The sequence below is a fragment of the Loxodonta africana genome, chromosome 2, assembly GCF_030014295.1.
Source record: "Loxodonta africana isolate mLoxAfr1 chromosome 2, mLoxAfr1.hap2, whole genome shotgun sequence".
NCBI classification, from domain to species: Eukaryota; Metazoa; Chordata; class Mammalia; order Proboscidea; family Elephantidae; genus Loxodonta; species Loxodonta africana.
Genome location: NC_087343.1, coordinates 53,122,739 through 53,141,318, shown reverse-complemented (window position 1 = coordinate 53,141,318; position 18,580 = coordinate 53,122,739). Strand labels below are relative to the sequence as shown.

The 18,580-nt window shown below is 38.4% G+C and overlaps 1 protein-coding gene and 1 pseudogene across 5 annotated transcripts in view; one reads left to right on the top strand and one right to left on the bottom strand.

Moving 5' to 3' along the window:
* The window catches only part of PARP8 (poly(ADP-ribose) polymerase family member 8), a 197,950-nt gene that overhangs the window by 100,401 nt on the left and 78,969 nt on the right, over positions 1 to 18,580 (bottom strand). For 3 of the 5 annotated variants that reach the window (XM_064271870.1, XM_064271877.1, XM_064271879.1), the window contains exon 4: positions 3,471 to 3,578. The exons of 1 other annotated variant lie outside the window; for it this stretch is intronic. In XM_064271870.1, the coding sequence (XP_064127940.1) occupies positions 3,471 to 3,578 (108 nt within the window). Of the gene's footprint in view, positions 1 to 502; positions 1,805 to 3,470; positions 3,579 to 18,580 lie in introns of those variants that run through there. One more of the 5 variants, XM_064271882.1, reaches the window with a different exon arrangement.
* LOC104845714 (large ribosomal subunit protein uL18-like) lies at positions 10,317 to 11,272 on the top strand (annotated as a pseudogene).

Here is an 18,580-nt window from a genome sequence, read left to right as displayed (position 1 = left end):
TTGCTACTAATGGCAAGCAGTCCTCCCCCCTAGCAAAAATGCTTATAAGGCCTGAAATTTTTATGTTCACTTGCCAGTCAGCTGCTTCATTAATATCATCATGATTATTTACTCTTACACATCCTTCCCTGGAGCACTCTCCACTCCTCCTTCAAGACTCGATCTCAAAGACAAATTCCTACAAAACTTCTCCAACTCCCCAGGCAGACTCAGAGCTCCTTCCCTTAAGTACCCACCTCATCTTGACATTAACTATCTCTTAGACTGAAGGGAGAGACCAGACCAATGTTTTCATCCTCATATTCCCAGAGCCCTGACACAGTGACTTATAAATCCATACATAGCTTCTGAATAAATGAACAAATCATATCTTCTTCCAAAATTACTTGAGGGTATATCATGACGGTCCTTGGCAGAGTATCTACTACTTGGGCAAGTGTTCAAAAATCTGATTAAAATGATTAAATGCTGGTAGCCAACACTTCTCCCTGTGGGTACACACCATGATGCATGTTGAGTCCCTGGTCCTTTCATCACATTCTCATGTTTTTTGTTATAGACAAAGGTAGAATGAGTTCTGAGTGTCCAGGTCTTGTGGATTCTCTACAGTTTTCAGTTTCAAATCTATATTATGGGGGTGACAGTGGCATTATTTAGCACTCTCGATGGTATGAGCTGAACTTCAATGACAATATAGAAGATCTCTGAGATGCTCCAAAAAAAAGGGAAGAACCAGTTATTTTCAATACAAAAGAGTAAAAATATTAGCATTTCAAAATACTTACTAGTTTACTAGTCAAAAGAACACTACACATAAAACCTGTTATTTAACCTACGCCTATCTTGAAAGTATATGTAAGGAGGGGAAGGTCGACTCTCCCAGACAAAAGAGGGGAGTGGTATGAAAAAAGGCTGAGCAGGAACTTGTTGCAATGAACAAGCCTGTTTCGTTGAAGGCCTCTAATATCAACTCTACAGATACCTGGCCCTGTCTTTCTTCAGTCGGATTTGGCTCAACGGCAGTGGGGTAAGAGACCCTTCTTCAGTACCGTTGAACATGGAACCAGAGAATAAAGTTTTCGTTCCAGAAGAGAAAGCACATCTTACCCACCAGTGAACTAAATTGTTGATGTAGGGCAATTTACACTACCTGTTACTTTTTTTGTTGTTGTTGTTACAGAGGTAAAAGGATAAAGATGTTTGCCCAGTAAACACAAAGTTAAAACCAAAACCAAACCTGACACCTTTCAAGTCGATTCTGACTCATAGAGACCCTAAAGGACAGAAAACTGCCCCATGAGGTTTTCTAGGCTGTAATCTTTACGGAACCAGATCACCAGGTCTTTCTCCCAAGGAGCCCCTGGGTGGGTTCAAACCACCGACCTTTTGGTTAGCAGCCAAGCACTTAACCATTGCACCACTAGGGCTCCTTAAACAGTAAGTTAGCCTCTCAATAGTCTGTGTCCCTATCTTAATAACTTATTTGGTTTTTTTTTAAGTTATATACTTTCAGCAAGTAAAGTAATAGAAACAAAAGTGATATGTGTGTGTGTTTTAATTGTTTTTAGGAAAATGGCCAAGTTAGTACCTTCTATGTTTAAATATTTTACCATCAATCAAATGCTTAGACTTCCAAGTAAGCCATCTTCTCAACAGGGTTGAACTGGAAAGGCCTAAGTTCCACTTTGATTAGTAACATAGGTGCATGCTTTATTTATACTATTAAGGAAATTAGTGGATGGAAATATTTCTTTTATACACTGTCTTAGTCCCATGCAAGACCCAACATTACATTAAAATAGAATTCTGCCTCTCCCAGTTTTTTTGTTATAAACAAAAATAAAGAGGACAGAAATCAATTCCAACAAGACAAGCGTAGTGCTTAAAAAAAAAAAAAATTTTTTTTTTTTTAGATGATGTCAAATCACTGAAAACTGACATCCAAGAAATCAGTTATATCTAAATATTATTTCCATGTTTCTTTTCCAAAAGTTTGATGTCTCTGGACTTTTATTCTCTGCAGCTTGCAACCATAACCAATTAAATATTCTTTTGTTCAACATTCACTAAAACATAAGTGCTTTTACTATTTTATATCTAAGTTCAAGTTATAAATGGTTATAGAAAGTTTAAATGATACACACAGCTTAGAAAAACTGAATATAATAGTGCATATTATAATGGAAAAAACTTTTATAACTAACTGAAGTAAGGCTTTGCTGAGGCAAGAATATGTGTTTTCAGAAAATACTATTAAATATCTAGAGAGATAATTGTGAGAGTACACTACTACTCCAGCAACTTTCTCAAATATTTAACAGAATATCAAACAATTCTTAATATATTCTGGGGACACTATAGGATCTATCCATCTCCCTGTCTCAGTCTCACCTTGCACCATTCTCCTGCGTTCTCTCTCTGCTCCAACAAAAAGGACTTTCAGTTCTTCAACACCATGTTCCCTCTGCCGATACTTTCCACCCACTCCCTTTTGCCTGATTAACTCATACCCGTCCTTCGGATGACTCAAACATGGCCTCGTTAGGAAAAACTTTCTGATCACCCTTCCCCGATTTGATCAGCTCTTATGATACAGCAGTTACACGGTTTGTCATCATACACTTATTAATTTATTAATGTCTAGTTCCCCCACTAAATCCATAGGGTAGAAGGCACCTCTGGCTTTCTTCATCATTGTTCTCTCCAGCATGTACCATATGCCTAACACACAGTAGGAATACTACAAAAATAATGGTGGAATCCATAATTACTAAAAATTCATAACTTCTTTGATCTTCCAACTCTGAATATCCTTCATCACAGAATTACTATGCACATATGAATTAGTTTATAACCCGAGGAGCATGGGAGAAAGAGCACGGGCTTTGGAGCAGGAGAGATTTGAACTTACTAGCTAAGTGCCCCTAAGGAAATTAATTTTGTAAGATAGTATCTACTTCCTGGGATTGTCAAGAGGATTACATGAAACAACTGAAAGAAAATAACTGTATAATGAGAGGAAATAATCATTAAGAATGATTTCTCCCAAATCCCTACCCCCGCAAAAAAAAAAAAACAAAAACAAGCAGAAGCAAAATAAGTCTGTGATGGACATTGCAAGGCCTCTACATTCCACACCTTCTCTTCCCGGTTTTGCACAACAGCTCCTAGGTTTGCACAGAGAAATTCCTTCTCCCAAGTGGGAGTGTTGAGAGAGTGGATAAGCCAATCAGAGTAACCCATCCAATTTCTACGGTAGGAAAGGGGCATGGTCTAAGTCTATGCTGGTCTGCACTTTGGCCTCAGGGTTGGTTCAGGGTGACTCATCACAGTAAAGCTTGGGACTTTCATTTAATGGTTGTGGAACAGACACTAGCCCCTTCTGGGTATGAATGAAGAAGCATATAGCCCTAATTTCTGCTGGTAACCTACTTACAGGGGCAGTGGGGCTTCAGTGGAAGAATTCTCACCTTCCATGCATGAACCGTGAGTTCGATTCCCAGCCAATGAGCCTCAACAAGCACAGCCACCACCAGTCTGTCAGGGAGGCTTGCTGGTTGCTATGATGCTGAACAAGGCTAAGACGGAATAGAAAGAAAGGTCTGGTGATCTACTTCTGAAAATCAACCAGTGAAAACCCTATGGATCACAATGGTCTGGTCTCATTGTGCATGGGGTCCCCATGAGTTGGGTGCCAACCTGAGGGCAGCTAACAAAATCAACAACCTTCTTACACTCATGAGGAAGCTGGACTGACAATGAACTTAGGGAGTTTCAGAGAGACAGTCTCCAACAGACCGAACTTAAATTGCATTTATCAGTGAAGTTCTTTTCAAATGCACAAATACGTTTCCTTTTACTGTTTAAGCCAGAATCAAGTATTTTTGTTTCTTGCAAAAGAAATCATCCTAATTAATTTCACAGACACATTAAACTGTTTGAGACGTTTTAATGTGAATCTTTACAAGCTATTAAGATTAAAAACTAAGTGTAGACATACAGGCTTGATTTAATTTTATAATTTTTGTGTAATTATTTTAAAGTACAGAATATATTAGTGATTTATTTAGGGATTTAAATAATTATCATAAATTTTATAGAAATTATGACCAAAATCAATTGTAATAAATTAGACACATATACATAAACTTTGCAACAAAAATTGCAGGTGCACAGGTTTTATTATTTTACTGTTCACCAAAGTTAAGGTCATTTGTTTTAAGGTTGAACTTTTTTTTGCCGTCGAGTCAATTCCAATTCATAGTGACCCTATAGGATAGAGCAAAACTGCTCCATAGGGTTTCCAAGGAGCGGCTGGTGGATTTGAAGTGCCAGCCTTTGGTTAGTAGCTGAGCTCTTAACCACTACGCTACCAGGGCTCCATTTTTTTTTCCCCTAGTGGCTAAAATACTTTTTCAATCCTAGGTAGGCACTGAGTTTACTTTGTTTCAATAGCATAGGTATATGAACTTGGATTTGGAAAGCCACAGTCCCATCCATTAGCTTTCTTGTTTCTTTTTGTAGTACAGCCTCTGGAAAGACAGCAGCTAAATATACGAGAGTGCCAACACTTTTAGACTACAGGATCCTATTTATAAACGTTTACTACAATCCATTAGCCTTTCACTGTTTATCAACTTTTTCAGTCTTTTGGTTAGCAGCCGAGCGTGTTAACCATTTGCACCCCTCAAGAACTCCAACACAAAGATAGCCATGTGTATGGTATGGTTTTACCCCAAAAAAGAAGGCAGTTTAAGAAAACAATTACAATACCAGTTTTGAACAGATGTCTGTCTCAGCTAACGGTTAGCATGTAGATTTTTAGTGTGGATGCAGTCAGCTCCATTAAGGCAGACTGCTGACCCAAAATCCAAGGAAAGAAGAATTACGTAAGACTAATGTAAAAGAAAAAAAAAAAATTTTTTTTTTTTATGAGGGACATTTAATTGTGGTTTTTGTTTGGATAAAGCTGATGCTGTTTTAGTATTTCATTTTCTGACAGACATATAAAGAAAACCTTTATCGTCTTTTTTTTTTTAAGCTATATTTGACTTTCAATTTTGTAAACTTAAACTAAATTTGGAGCACAGTGGTTAAGTGATATGGCTGCTAACCAAAGGGTCAGCTGTTCAAATCCACCAGCCGCTCCTTAAAAACCCTGTGGGGCGGTTCTACTTTGTCCTGTAGGGTCACTAGGGGTCGGAATCGACTCGATGGCCAGGGGTTTGGTTTTGGTTTTTAAACTAAATTAAACAGCATCTAATCCTCACAGATCCCTCAAAAATTTCACAACCTGGAATCTCAGAAACTGAGTGTTCATGCATTTCTTGGCTTTATAACTAATTTCACAGGCTCAATAAGACTGTGGCCTCCCTTTCTGCCAGGATGTTACTGGACAAACTGATTGTGCAACCAAGGTTATATCTGAAGTATCATATCTGAAAATGAATCTCATCTAATCAGGAATGACAAGCAACCATTAAGGAACAAGGACTGACTTTATTTGTGGAACTAGCACTTACAAACACCTTCCAGAAAAACTGCCCTAGTTCCTGGCTGATAGGCTCCCAGATGTAATGGTCATCGTGAGAAAGATTGCTTTCTGGCCAGCTAGGAAAATTATCAGATTTTTTTGGAGCCTTGGCTAGACAGAATCACGCAATTACACAGGTACTGAAGGTGAAATCTGGTGAAGTTTCTTGGTTTTGTTTTTCTAGCTTCAGAGAAGTGAATCCAATCCAAGACTTCTTATAAAAATTTATGGAGAAAAACTACCACATTAGTTGTTGTTAGTTGCCATTGCTGACAAGGCAATTCAGACTCCTGGCGACCCCACACGGGCAGGCTAGAACTGTTCCACAGAGCTTCAAGGCTGTGAACTTTGGGAAGCAGATCTTAGGCCTGTCTCCCAAGGACTCTCCGGGGGGGGTTTGAACCACCAACCTTCTGGCTAGTAGTCAAGCGCTTCACCATTTGTGCCACCCAGGGAACCCTCAACAGTGCATCGTTCCACAGTCGCAAACCCAAGGAGGCCTACATGTCTAACATTCATGCTGCAGCTTTCTGTCGTGAAGAATTGCCTTTGAAGATTATGTATGATCACAGGAAGGAGACTGTAATGAAAAAGTGCCCGGAATTTGAAAGTGGGCAAAAAAGACCCTGGGTGTTCCACCAGTGAAATGCTAGGAATTGTTTATTTGACCCTCCAGTGAATACCTAATTCTAAAGTAAAGGGCTGTCTGATTGCCTCTGTTTTTTTCCACTCTCTAGGGATAAAAGTGAAGTTATAGAAAATTGATAATAATGTAAATGTTTCCTTCCCTAAGAATGCAAATGATTCCTGTTCACAGGATACAAATGAAATCTGTCTGACAGGGAATCTAAATCTCAGTAAGTTTAATGTCTGAACCTCAAATTCTCATTTGAACCATCTTTAATATGTGAACTTAAGAAAAGAAGTTCTGGAACTGATAAATGTCTCCTTATTTCAGATTAATTTAGGTGCTAAAGTTATTAAATCAATATTATAAACACAGTAGACTTGGCTTAAAATACTTCTGGGCTATTGAAAAGTTAGAGATAACTTTCAAGAATAGAGCCTCTCAAGAATAACTACATAATAGCATACCCATTACAAAGAAACGCTGCAGCCATTAAAAGGGATGTAACACTTATCAATGCTACAACCCCATTTTTGTTCAAAATAATATACATACAAATACACACATATGCACAGAAAAGTGTGTGTAAAAATAGTATAAACAAACCCAACCCAGTGCCATCGAGTCAATTCCGACTCATAGCGACCCTACAGGACGGAGTAGAACTGCCCCATAGAGTTTCCAAGGAGCGCCTGGCGGATTCGAACTGCCGACCCTTTGGTTAGCAGCCGTAGCACTTAAGCCACTCTATATGCATTTACAGTTGTATGGGTCTTATTGTGGGGAGCGGAATATGCTTTTTTGGGAGGAGATTACTTGGTTCACTGATTATTGGATGATGATTGCTTTCCTGTTATTTTTCTGGAATAAAATTTATTAAAAAAATAATAGGGAAAGTTACTAGATTTAATGTAAAAATTATATTCTATACTTCAAATAACATAATATTCAGTAATGAAATGGGGGTGGACTCCTGGCTAGATCCTATTCATACCTCAGGCTTTAGTTTAAATTTCACTTTCTCAAGTTTTCTCTCTACCAGCTTCCACGCCAGTGTCCCACCTGACCCAGACAAGGTAAAAAAAAAAAAAAAAAAAAACCTGCCATCAAGTGGATTCCAACTCATAGTGACCCTATCAAGTAGAATTGCTCCATAGGGCTTCAAAGGCTGTAATCTTCAAGGAAGCAGACTGCTACATGTTTCTCTTTCGGAGCTGCTAGTGGGTTCAAACCAATGACCTTTGTGATTAGCAGCCAAATGCTTAAACACTGCACCACCAGACAAGGTTAAGTCCCCCTATCACTTTGGTAGGGCCCTTTACTAATCCCTTGTAAACCTTGTCACCTCTGTAACTTGGGTGACTATGAGATTAGTGCTTCTTTTCCCAAACCAAACCAAAAACAAACCTGTTGCCATTGGGTTGGTTCCGACTCATAGTGACCCTGTAGGATGCAGTTGGCCTGCCCCATAGGGTTTCCAAGTCTGTAATCTTTAAGTAAGCAGACTGTCACATCTTTCTCCCTCAGAGCAGCTAGTAGATTCAAACTAAAGACCTTCTTGGTTAACAGCTGAGTGCTTTAACCACATTGTACCACTACAGCTCTTTTTTTTTCCCCCATTATATCTAACTTCTCCAAGGTCAGAGACTATGTCTATCTTATTTGCTGCTGTGTCTCAGGTGCTCAAAATATATGCATGTTGTATACTAAGAGGTGCTCAAAATATAAGTACAGCTCCCTTCCCGTGTACATTTAATGACTCTTAAAATATGGTAGAATAGAAAATATTTTATGTCTTATCAAAGATATACAACCTAAATCCAATCAACTTAAGACTGTTTATGTTTGATTTTGGAAGAGATGCATAACATTTGCCTTTGACTCATGGGACACATTTTTACATAGACATTAATGGACATAATTTGGCCTATAATGCCCCTGCATGAAACAAATCATTATAATGGAATCTTGTTATACTGTATAAGGTTGTACAGTGAGAATAAGGGAGTCACATTGTCTCCATTTATACATTAAGTGCGGAGGGTTCAAGCACATTCATCAGTAATTTAACATGTGCTGTTAATGCCCAAACCTACGAAAATGTTAGTTACACTTGATATTTGCAACATTGATTTTAAAATCTACACAAACAGCAAAGAGCACTTCAAGGTCTTGAAATGTCAATATTTGGAGGTCATGCAAATATGTTTAAGTTACAGAAAATATGGGTAGCTACCAGGAGCCAAATAAATGTATACTGGGATCCTATTACAGCATTACCACTTGAGAGAAGCAACCACCAACGTGCCTTATAAAAATTTTCTTCCAGTAATTGCATAATTTTTGTCCATGATAAATTTCTATTACAGCAATATGCTGTAGAGAAGCAAATCATATTGAGATTCTAGAATATAGTTTGTCTAACACTCGATTCTACATATTTTAATCTTGCCTGTTTTGGTTTGGATTTTAGAATAGGCACAATTCTCCCACCCCCATCTCCCCCATCCCCACTGAATCTCAGCTTCCCTTTCTAGGTAACCCAACAATACACCATTAAAGAATACTGTGTCTTGGCATCATTGAATTGTGGCACTATGAATCACTGGAGAAAAAAGAAAAACTCCAACACCCATTGAAAGTATATCTAAAAACAGATACACTTCTAGCTCCCAACAAGTCAATGACAAAATTTCTCAGGGTACAAAATGCAAAGATAAGCAGAGAGAGCTTAACTGTCTTTGTTCAGTCGGTCTGAGACAGAAAAAACTATTAGCCACCAGCCATTCTAAGGACATTTGCAATTTGAAAAAGTTCTAAGAACATAAAATAGGACAGGAGACTTAATTTTACATCAGAGTAAATATGTTGATGTTGTTTTTATTAGGTGTCTTTGAGTCAGTACCATTTTATAATGACTCTATGTACAACAGAACAAAACACTGCCTGGTCCTGAGCCATCCTCACAATAGTCGCTATGTTTAAGCCCATTGTTGCAACCACTGTGTCAATCCATCTCATTGAGGGTCCTCCTTGTTTTCGCTGACCCTCTACTTTACCAAACATGATGTTCTTCTCCAGGGACCAGTCCCTTCTGATAACGTGTCCAGAGTAAGTGAGACCAAGTCTCACCAACCTCGCTTCTAAGGAACATTCTGGCTGTACTTCTCCCAAGACAGATTTGTTCATTCTTCTGGCGGTCCATGATATACTCACTACGCTTCACCAACACCACAATTCAAGGGCATCAATTCTTCTTCAGTCTTCCTATTCATTGTCCAGCTTTCAAATGCATATGAGGTGAATGAAATTACCATAGCTTGGGTCTGGCATACCATAGCCCTTAAAGTCACAAGTGGACCACTAAGCAACATCACACACAATAAATGGAGAATACGTTGAAGTTGTCGAGGATTTCATTTTACTGGGATCTAAAATCAGCATCCATGGAAGCAGCAGTCAAGAAATCAAATGAAGCATCGCATTGGCCAAATCTGCTGCAAAAGACCTCTTTAAAGTGTTAAAAAGCAAAGATATCACTTTGGGGACTAATGTGCAACTGACTCAAGCCATGGTATTTTCAACTGCCTCAATGCATGTGAAAGCTGGACAATGAGTAAGGAAGACCAAAGAAGAATCGATCCTTTGAATTATGGTGTTGGAGAAGAACACTGAATATACCATGGACTGCCATAAGAATGAACAAATCTGCCTTGGAAGAAGTACAACCAGAATACTCCTTAGAAGCAAGGACAGCGAGACTTTGTCTCACATACTTTGGATATGTTATTAGCAGGGACCAGTCCTTGGAAAAGAGCATCATGCTTGGTAAAGTAGAGACTCAGTGGAAAAAGAGAAAGGCCCTCAATGAGATGGATTGACTGAATGATTGCAACAATGGGCTCAAACATAGCAACGTTGTGAGAATGGTGAAGGAACAGGCAGCATTTTGTCTTGTTGTACATAAGATTTCTGTGAGCCGGAACCTAATAGGTGGCATGTAACAGCAATGACATTTAAAAAAAAATATTAAGTTAAAAAGTCAATCATCAGGGAATCATTTAAAAGTCTTAAAACTATTTCACCAGGAATTACCTCTCTACACCACACACCCTCTGCTCTGCAGAGAGAGCTGTTGGGCCTGTAGGTCTGTGGCGAGCCATGGATGCTGACTTCTGTTCCGCAGGATGGGGTTTGTGAAAGTTGTCAAGAACAAGGCCTACTTCAAGAGATACCAAGTGAAATTTAGAAGAGGAGGAGAGGGTAAAACTGATTACTATTCTCAGAAATGTTTGGTAATTCAGGATAAAAATAAGTACAATGTACCCAAATACAAGATAGTTCATGTAAACAACAGAGATACCATTTGTCAGATTGCTTATGCCCCTGTAGAAGGAAATATGATACTCTGTGCAGTTTATGCTCATGAATTCCCAACGTCTGGTGTGAAAGTTGGCCTGACAAATTATGTTGCCGCATATTGTACTGACCTACTGCTGGCCTGCAGGCTTCTCAATAGGCTTAGCGTGGACAAGATCTATGATGGCCAAGTGCAGGTAACCAGAGATGAACACAATGTGGAAAAGCACTGATGGTCAACCTGGTGTCTTCACCTGCTATTTGGATGCAGGGCTTGCCAGGACTACCCATAGAAATAACATTTTGAGGGCTGTGAAGAAGCTCTGGATGGAGATTTGTTTATCCCTCACAATGCCAGACAAATCCTTGGTTATGATTCAGAAAACAAGCAGTTCAGTCCAGAGGCACATTGGAAACAAACACATCACTGGTGAGAACACTGCAGATAATATGCGTTACTTAATGGAAGAAGATGAACATGCTTACAAGAAACAATTCTCTAAATATACAAAGAACCCCGTAACTCCAGACACGATGGAGGAGATGTATAAGAAAGGACATGTTGTTATACAAGAGGATCCAGTTTATGAGAAACCTAAGTAAGATGTTAAAAAGAAGAGGTGGAATCATCCCAAAATGTCTCTTGCCCAGAAGAAAGATCGGGTAGCTCAGAAGAAGGCAATCTTCCTCAGAGCTCAGAGCGGGCTGCTGGGAGCTAAACCAAACCACAATTATCTATGAAGATTTTTCAGGGAAAGACAATACGCTTATTGACCAAGCCTGGGGGGGGGGGGGGGTGGGGAACTATTTCATCAGGAATTATAAAATGTGAAAAAGGATTTTTTTAGGCAAAAGAGTGTATCATTTAAAATGTATTGGTATTCACTCAGTATGTCTATTTCCCATCTGCCCACCATGAACACAGCCCCAGTAAAGGGTACTATACCTAACGTCAAGATACTACATATCTGCTCCTGTGGTATATTCCTAGGAGCAGGGTGGATATTACACATTGGAAAGAGCTACCAGTTAAGGGGAAAAAAATTGTTTAGAGTACTGAAATTAACAATTTGAATTTTCCATTCTTTTTTAAAAGTCAAGTTGCCCACAAGAGATCAGATAGGCACCATCTGTTATGTCGGCAGCAAGTTTTACACCCGTTCTGAATCAGTCGTCTAAGACCATAGATCAGAAATAAAAAAAGCACTGTTATGTGAAAACTATTCACAGTTTCATTTCCTATAGTTACTCACAAAAAAATAGAAAATAGATACAAGGTGCTGAGTCAAAGCCATTGTATGTCACTTGCATTTGTCATTAAAATAACAATTTCTACTACTACTACTTTTTCACCGCCAAATTTCTCAGCAACATACTGAATGTTTCCAAGCAGTGCTTTAATTAGCTTCCAATGCAAATATCAGTTTGCACATCAACTATCTCTGTTCAGAATTTCTCACAACCAGTTTTTGCAAATCTGTATGAAACACCGTTTGCATTTATAACTTAAACAAATAACTAATTTCCGTAGATAAGCACTACCATATGTTTTGTGTTTTTTAAGGTTCTCCTCCACATCGTATGTAGTTCATTTTTTCAGGTACTAATTCCTACTTTTATTAGGAGCCATCACTAAAGTATTGTTTATTTATTGCATTGTATGTCAACTGCCAGCGATAATGAAAAAGAAGCCACTGTTGTACTCACACGCTAATCTTTTGGGGATACTTGTGATGACACAGCTCTCGGCCTCTGAACTGAAACCCTATTTGCCAGATTTGTTTCCAAATTCAGAATTTTTTATAATTTAGAAAGGTAACATAGTGCATATCTTACAGAACACCCCCAAAAGAGAACAGAGTATGGGTCCTCCTCATCAGACACAATAATACATCTGTAAGGAGTACTCCTACTACCTGCCTAGAAATAACCTCATGCCAGCTCAGATCAGTTTTGCCACCAAATTACGTGTGGGCCAAATTTAAAAAATAATTTTGTTTCCACTTTCAGACCTTCTTAAATTTAGAATGTAACCAGATAAGGAATTATACACACCCTGTATTTTCAAGTTTTAATACCTAAAAGGATAAATCATTAGGTCCAGTTCTGTAATTAAGCAAACATATAATTGATTTTTTTTATCTGCACATAAATACCTAAGCATTGAGTACTATACCTTATGCTTTCCCAATGACTCCATCCAAAATAAATTGTATCTGAAAAGGATAATAAACATAGGGTCGCTATGAGTCGGAATTGACTCGACCGCAATGGGTTTTTTTTTTTTTTTTTTTTTTTTTTGGTTACCATACTAGGATTGCAATAATCATATCTTCACTATAGAAACAAACAAAAAGCTGTCTAGTGACCCTTTCTTCACTCATCTCTGTCTTCTTTAGCATATAAATAAATTGAAAAACTCTAACAGACTTCCCAGATTCACTGAAGCCAGCCCTATTCAGGCAAACGTATTACCTATCTTACATTTTCATTGGACTCAAATTCAATAGACAAACGTACTCAGTCTCTGGGGCTGAAGAGTAAAAGATAAATCAATTGGGGAAAAAAATCAAAATGAAGAGAGTTTTGTTTTGATATCACTGTTGAAAGGCCAACTAAAGGATAGAAGGCTTTGGAAATGGAAAAACATACGTACATAACATGATCTTGATTTCATAGTGTTGGACTGTAACAGAAGTCAGAAATTACCTAGCGCAAACCCTTCATTTTCCAGATGAAGAAACAAACTTATAGAGGCTCAGAGGCTCGTTGGATTCCACGAGAAACCAGTCTCAGGCCAGTCTTCTGACATCTTCCTCTGAGTCACTTGGCCGCCTGTGCTTTTTCACGCTGAGCTTTGCTATGGCAAGAAACTTCTGATTACTCTGTGACAAGATCTCATCTTTCTTGCTCAACATATTTCTGAACATAAAATCAACATATAAAGTGACTGCCTCGGTGTGAGCCAAACTCCAAAGGCTGCCTTTTTCCTCATAGTTACTGCCTTGGCTTCTAATTAATATGCCTAAATTCATGCAGTTAATTCATCTATTGTATTTCACCCTTAGTCATTATTAACCAAAGAAACTATTGATATTTATCTAAAAGCATAAAAGTTACTTTCAAAGATAACCACAAAAATACATCAATGATGTCTGGGCATTGGATAAATACTTCAGCTACTAACAACAACAACAAAACAACTCATAGCTACTAAAGTACTGGTTAATAATCAGCGGCTTCTTCCAGAAATAGAAATTGATAAAACTTAGGCCAAACAAAATCTGGCTAAAATCCTTCTACACTCTGTACTGATGATTCTAAAAATCACGTTTTTATAAACTGATTTCAGTTTCAGAAGAGGAAATATACCCAGGTACACGCCCTAATTAGTAGTAGACAAGCAAAGACACTTTCTAATGCCGTTACGAAAATGTTTAAAATGGTTAATTTCAACTGCATTTCCATTTTCAAACGCATTTAGCTCCTTTCTACTTCTCCTATTCTACATTCTAAAACAAATTCGCTCGGGTAATGAACATTTAATAAAAGGCACCAGTCCTTATGTATACATTTTTCCCCCTTTAAAAACCAATAAGCATTTTTCTGTTTAAAGACTGCAAGATGACAAGAAGGATACTAAAGTTGTCATCAGTGTCAAGAAGGAGTCCAAATTTATCAGTAAGAAAGAGAAGGAAAAACATTTGAGGCAGCTAATCTGGAAAAGATGGATGGAAGATGCCTTCAGGAGATAATCGTACCGAACAGAAAAGAAGTAATTCAAAAGGATTAGTGTTCCAAACTGCAAAGAAAAATAAAATTTACTCCTATAACACTCATAGAATTAGAGCCATAAAATGGACCATCTATCTAGTCCTCTCATTTCACAGGGAAGGAACTACTCAGAGAGGTCTATTCATTTGCCTAAGTTACACAGCAAGGATCCCTGGTGGCCCAGTGCTTAAGCCCTCGGCTGCTAGCCAAAAAAAGGTCTGTGGTTTGAACCCACCATCCGCTCTGCAGATGAAAGCTCTGGCAGTCTGCTTCCATAAAGGTTACAGCCTTGGAAACCCTGTGGGGCAGCTCTACTCTGCCCTAGAGGGTCACTGTGACTTGGAATCGACTTGAGGGCAATGGGTTTTTTGTTTGGTTAGGTTACACAGCACTGGGTCCAGGACTTGGCCTAGGTCTCCTTGGTCCAGATGCCTTTCAGTAGCTTTTATCATTTCCACAATTGAATAAATTAAATTCCTGCGGCATATTTAGTAACACTTACATGCAACAGAACACCAGCCCTTGCTCCAAGTCAGAGATCAATCAATTTAAACCAATCACAAAATGTATTTAAAGGCCAAATAAGAAAATAAGGTTATTTTTTCCACTGTCTTTTGTTCCCTTAGCAAAGCAACTTCTGTGAAATGTGGCATGTTTAACTCTACTTGGCATTAATTTTGCAAACTTATATTGGTTATCAAAGCAGAGTTCCTGTAATAATGAGGTAACCCTTTTAGAAATGTATTTTTGCTTGGTTCAGAGTTGCCGAAACAACAGGACAGCAAAATTTTTAGGTTTTTTAAAGTGACTCAGGTTTTCACTTGAGAAGAGGAACAATTTTCAACAACTGAATATTAACATGTGCACCAGAAGACTGGATCTCAGTAAATTCAGTCAGGTTGAATAAAATTAAGCGATTTTTTTTGCTCTTGTCTACATCAATAAAAATCTCTGGTTTGTCTCATCACACTGACTATTTTTTAAAGTTAACATAAACATATTTCTGAAACAAAATGATATGAAAAAACTCGAAACTACTTAATATTTTAATGATTTAATCAAAATCATCCTTTATAAATTATGCAATATTTTAAACTTTGGAAACCCTGGTCATATCATGGCTAAGTGCTATGGCTACTAACCAAAAGGTCGGCAGTTCAAATCCACCAGGGTTCCTTGGAAACTCTATGGGGCTGATTTAATCAAAAAAATAAAATAAAATAAAAATAAAAAGCATACCTTATAAATTATGCAACATTTTAAACTTTGTTGGACAAACTCTCAACTCAAAAAATATTTAATTTCCTTGATATTAGAATATTTAAAATATTAAAATATCAGTTTTGCTCTCTATTTTAGAAGTATTTCTATATTAGGCAGTCTCAGGACAGAAAAGGCAACTGGTTCCAGGATGGCAGTAACCTAGTGTCTCACATGGACCCCTGCCCCAAACAACCCACACTTGATGCCCCCTTCCCCCCGCAAAAAAAAATGTCCGCATAGTTCTTTAAGACTGAGGAAACTGTGCTACCTGAGTTTCGAAAGGGCGATTCCTACAAAAACAACAAAAGGTTGACAGATAAGGAGCAAAGGTGAAGCTGAGATAAGGTAATCATCAGTTAAATTGCACTCAGAATATTACAGAGAAAGAAGAACATGAGAATGTCAATTTTAAAAGACCGAATGAAAATATCAAAATGACATTAAGTTTCTCAAAATTCAAAATGTTAAAAAAAAGGTTTCATTTTTTACCATATTTGATGTGTTGATTCACAGTTGAATCCAAAGTCACATCATTTTTAATGCCAATCTAATTGCAACAGCATCATTTCATCACCTATACCCACCCTGATACCTAAAATCGCAAATATCAATGGAGCTTCTTTACTGGATGCTGTCATTTAGTAGCCGGAACAGGATAATGGCTTAGAAATAAAGTCATTAGAATTGAAAGGATAAGTTTTCCACCTAGAAAAACGACTCAGAACTAATAATCAATGCTGGCAACATTTCTACCTGGGTAGCTCCAGGGCCAAGCCCTTCCTTCTCAAACATGCACCACCCTGACACATTCCAATAATCACACACGACTCTGGGGGAGTAATTCGGAGTTATCATCCAATGATGACTAAAAATTCTACAAAATAAGTGAGAACTTTCAAAGACACACAAGAGTTTTTATAAATATGACAGACAATGAGCCACTGACAGAAATGACATTCACATTCATAGTGAAAAGAAGTAATATAACCTGAATTCAATAATGAGTTGTCGCCAGTCAATAATAGCTAGGATTCATTCATCCACTCAATCAACCATTCACAAATGATTACTGAAGTTCTACTGCACGCCCCCCACAAGGGGGATGAATAAAAATAAGGTCCCTGAACTCAGGAAGTTTCTAGTCCGGGGGGAAAACACCAAAATAAATGAACATTATTGTTGTGATAAATGCACTGCAGGAAGGCGACACCATAAAACAAGGAGGCATGACTTGCAAAAGGGTACAGGGAAAAGTTTCCTAAGGAAGTGATGGTCAGGCAGAAATGTGTAGATGGGTGAAAGAAAAGGGTAGGAGGAATTCAAATGCATCTCTCTCATTTCTAAAGATTTTCATTTTTTAGCCGCCTGGTTTCCAAATTTAATGCAGAATCTAAACCTCCTCATGGCACAGACTTTATTTGATTCCTCTATGTACCTGTGGAAACGCTGGTGGCGTAGTGGTTAAGAACTACATCTGCTAATCAAAAGGTCGGCAGTTCAAATCCATCAGGCACTCCTTGGAAACTCTATGGGGCAGTTCTACTCTGTCCTATAGGGTCGCTATGAGTCAGAAGTGACTCGATGGCAACAGGTTTGGTATGTACCTTTAGTCTCTGGCTCAGTGGAAGGTGCAAACCATAATAGCCCTTAACACATTTTATTGAAATGAACTGAAAACAAGCCTCCGTATGATGTAGAATACCTTATGTATTTTACTTTCAAAAAATATATTCCACATCTACCTCAAAATCTGATCACAGCACTTAACACAGAACCGAAACAAGAAGAACATGAAAAAGGGGGGTGAAGCCTGAGTAGATTAGCGCTCATCTTTTCAGAAGGAAGCCAAACACTGTGGGAAGCAGGAGCGGTCCACGCGGGACTGGGCTGACTCCAACGACAGAAGGGTGTATTTGGCACGGGAGAGCCGGGTCTGACTCACGCTGGCTCTAAATGTGCTGACAGCTCTTTGTGCAAGGAAATCTCTCATATGTTCATTTTTACAAAGGGGAAGGGAACCCCATAAAATACTATAGCCCTGCTTATAGGTAGAAAGCAAACTATAAAACGATTACTAAAAACAATCCCCAGAGCAATGTTCCGTCACTGGCATACCAGCTACTACTTGTAGCCTGTGTATTTCTCGAAAGCTTCAAAGGCCTGAGACAGATGGTTTTTAAATATTACTACAAATGTCATCCGTATCACATAGCATGAGATTACCTCCTCCTTAAATGAGAGAGTAGTTTCTAAGACACACTTTGGTTGGTTTTCACAGAAGGAAATAATATAGGAGACAGAGGAATGCATTATTCTAAGATGCAAACTCCCTTCCCAGCGTAACTCCACCCTTTTACTCTAAACAAAGGGACCCAAGCAGAGGGGCCTGGCTTCTGCCTCTTGGCAATGGTCTACAGCACAGGAACAGAGAAGGCACACAGTGACAAACCCAGGCAGTGCCTATGTCCAGCCAGCACAGTCCGTGGTAGCTCTGCCAGGAGACAGCAAGCCTACAGGAGGCCAGTGTGTGAAACAGCTCCCTTGGGGGTTCACCTGCATGGGGAAAGAGAATTTTCTCTATCACGCCTGCACCCAAGCCAACTTTATTAAATGGAGATGTGTTCCCAGGGAATTTTTTAAATTGAGACATCATTGGCAATACACAGTATGCTTTACAGTGATTAGTGATGCTAATCAATGTGATTAACAAGGAAAAAGTAGATTTGCCTCTCTGACTTTGAGATAAAATCTGAGGTACTCGTATCAATAAAAATGTATTTATAAAATGCGAAAAAAATTACTAAAGCTTGGAAGATAGCTATGAAACAGATGACGTGAACTTTCTTCATTCAGTAGATTTTTACCGAACCCCTATTTTGTACCAGGAACTTAGCTATGTCATTTAATAAAACACTGTAAAGTCGCTCTCATTTTACAGTTGAGGAAACAGAGACTCTCAAGTTTAGAAACATTCCCAAAGTCAGGGTGCTACTGAAAGAAAAAAAAAATGAAGCTTCAAGTCC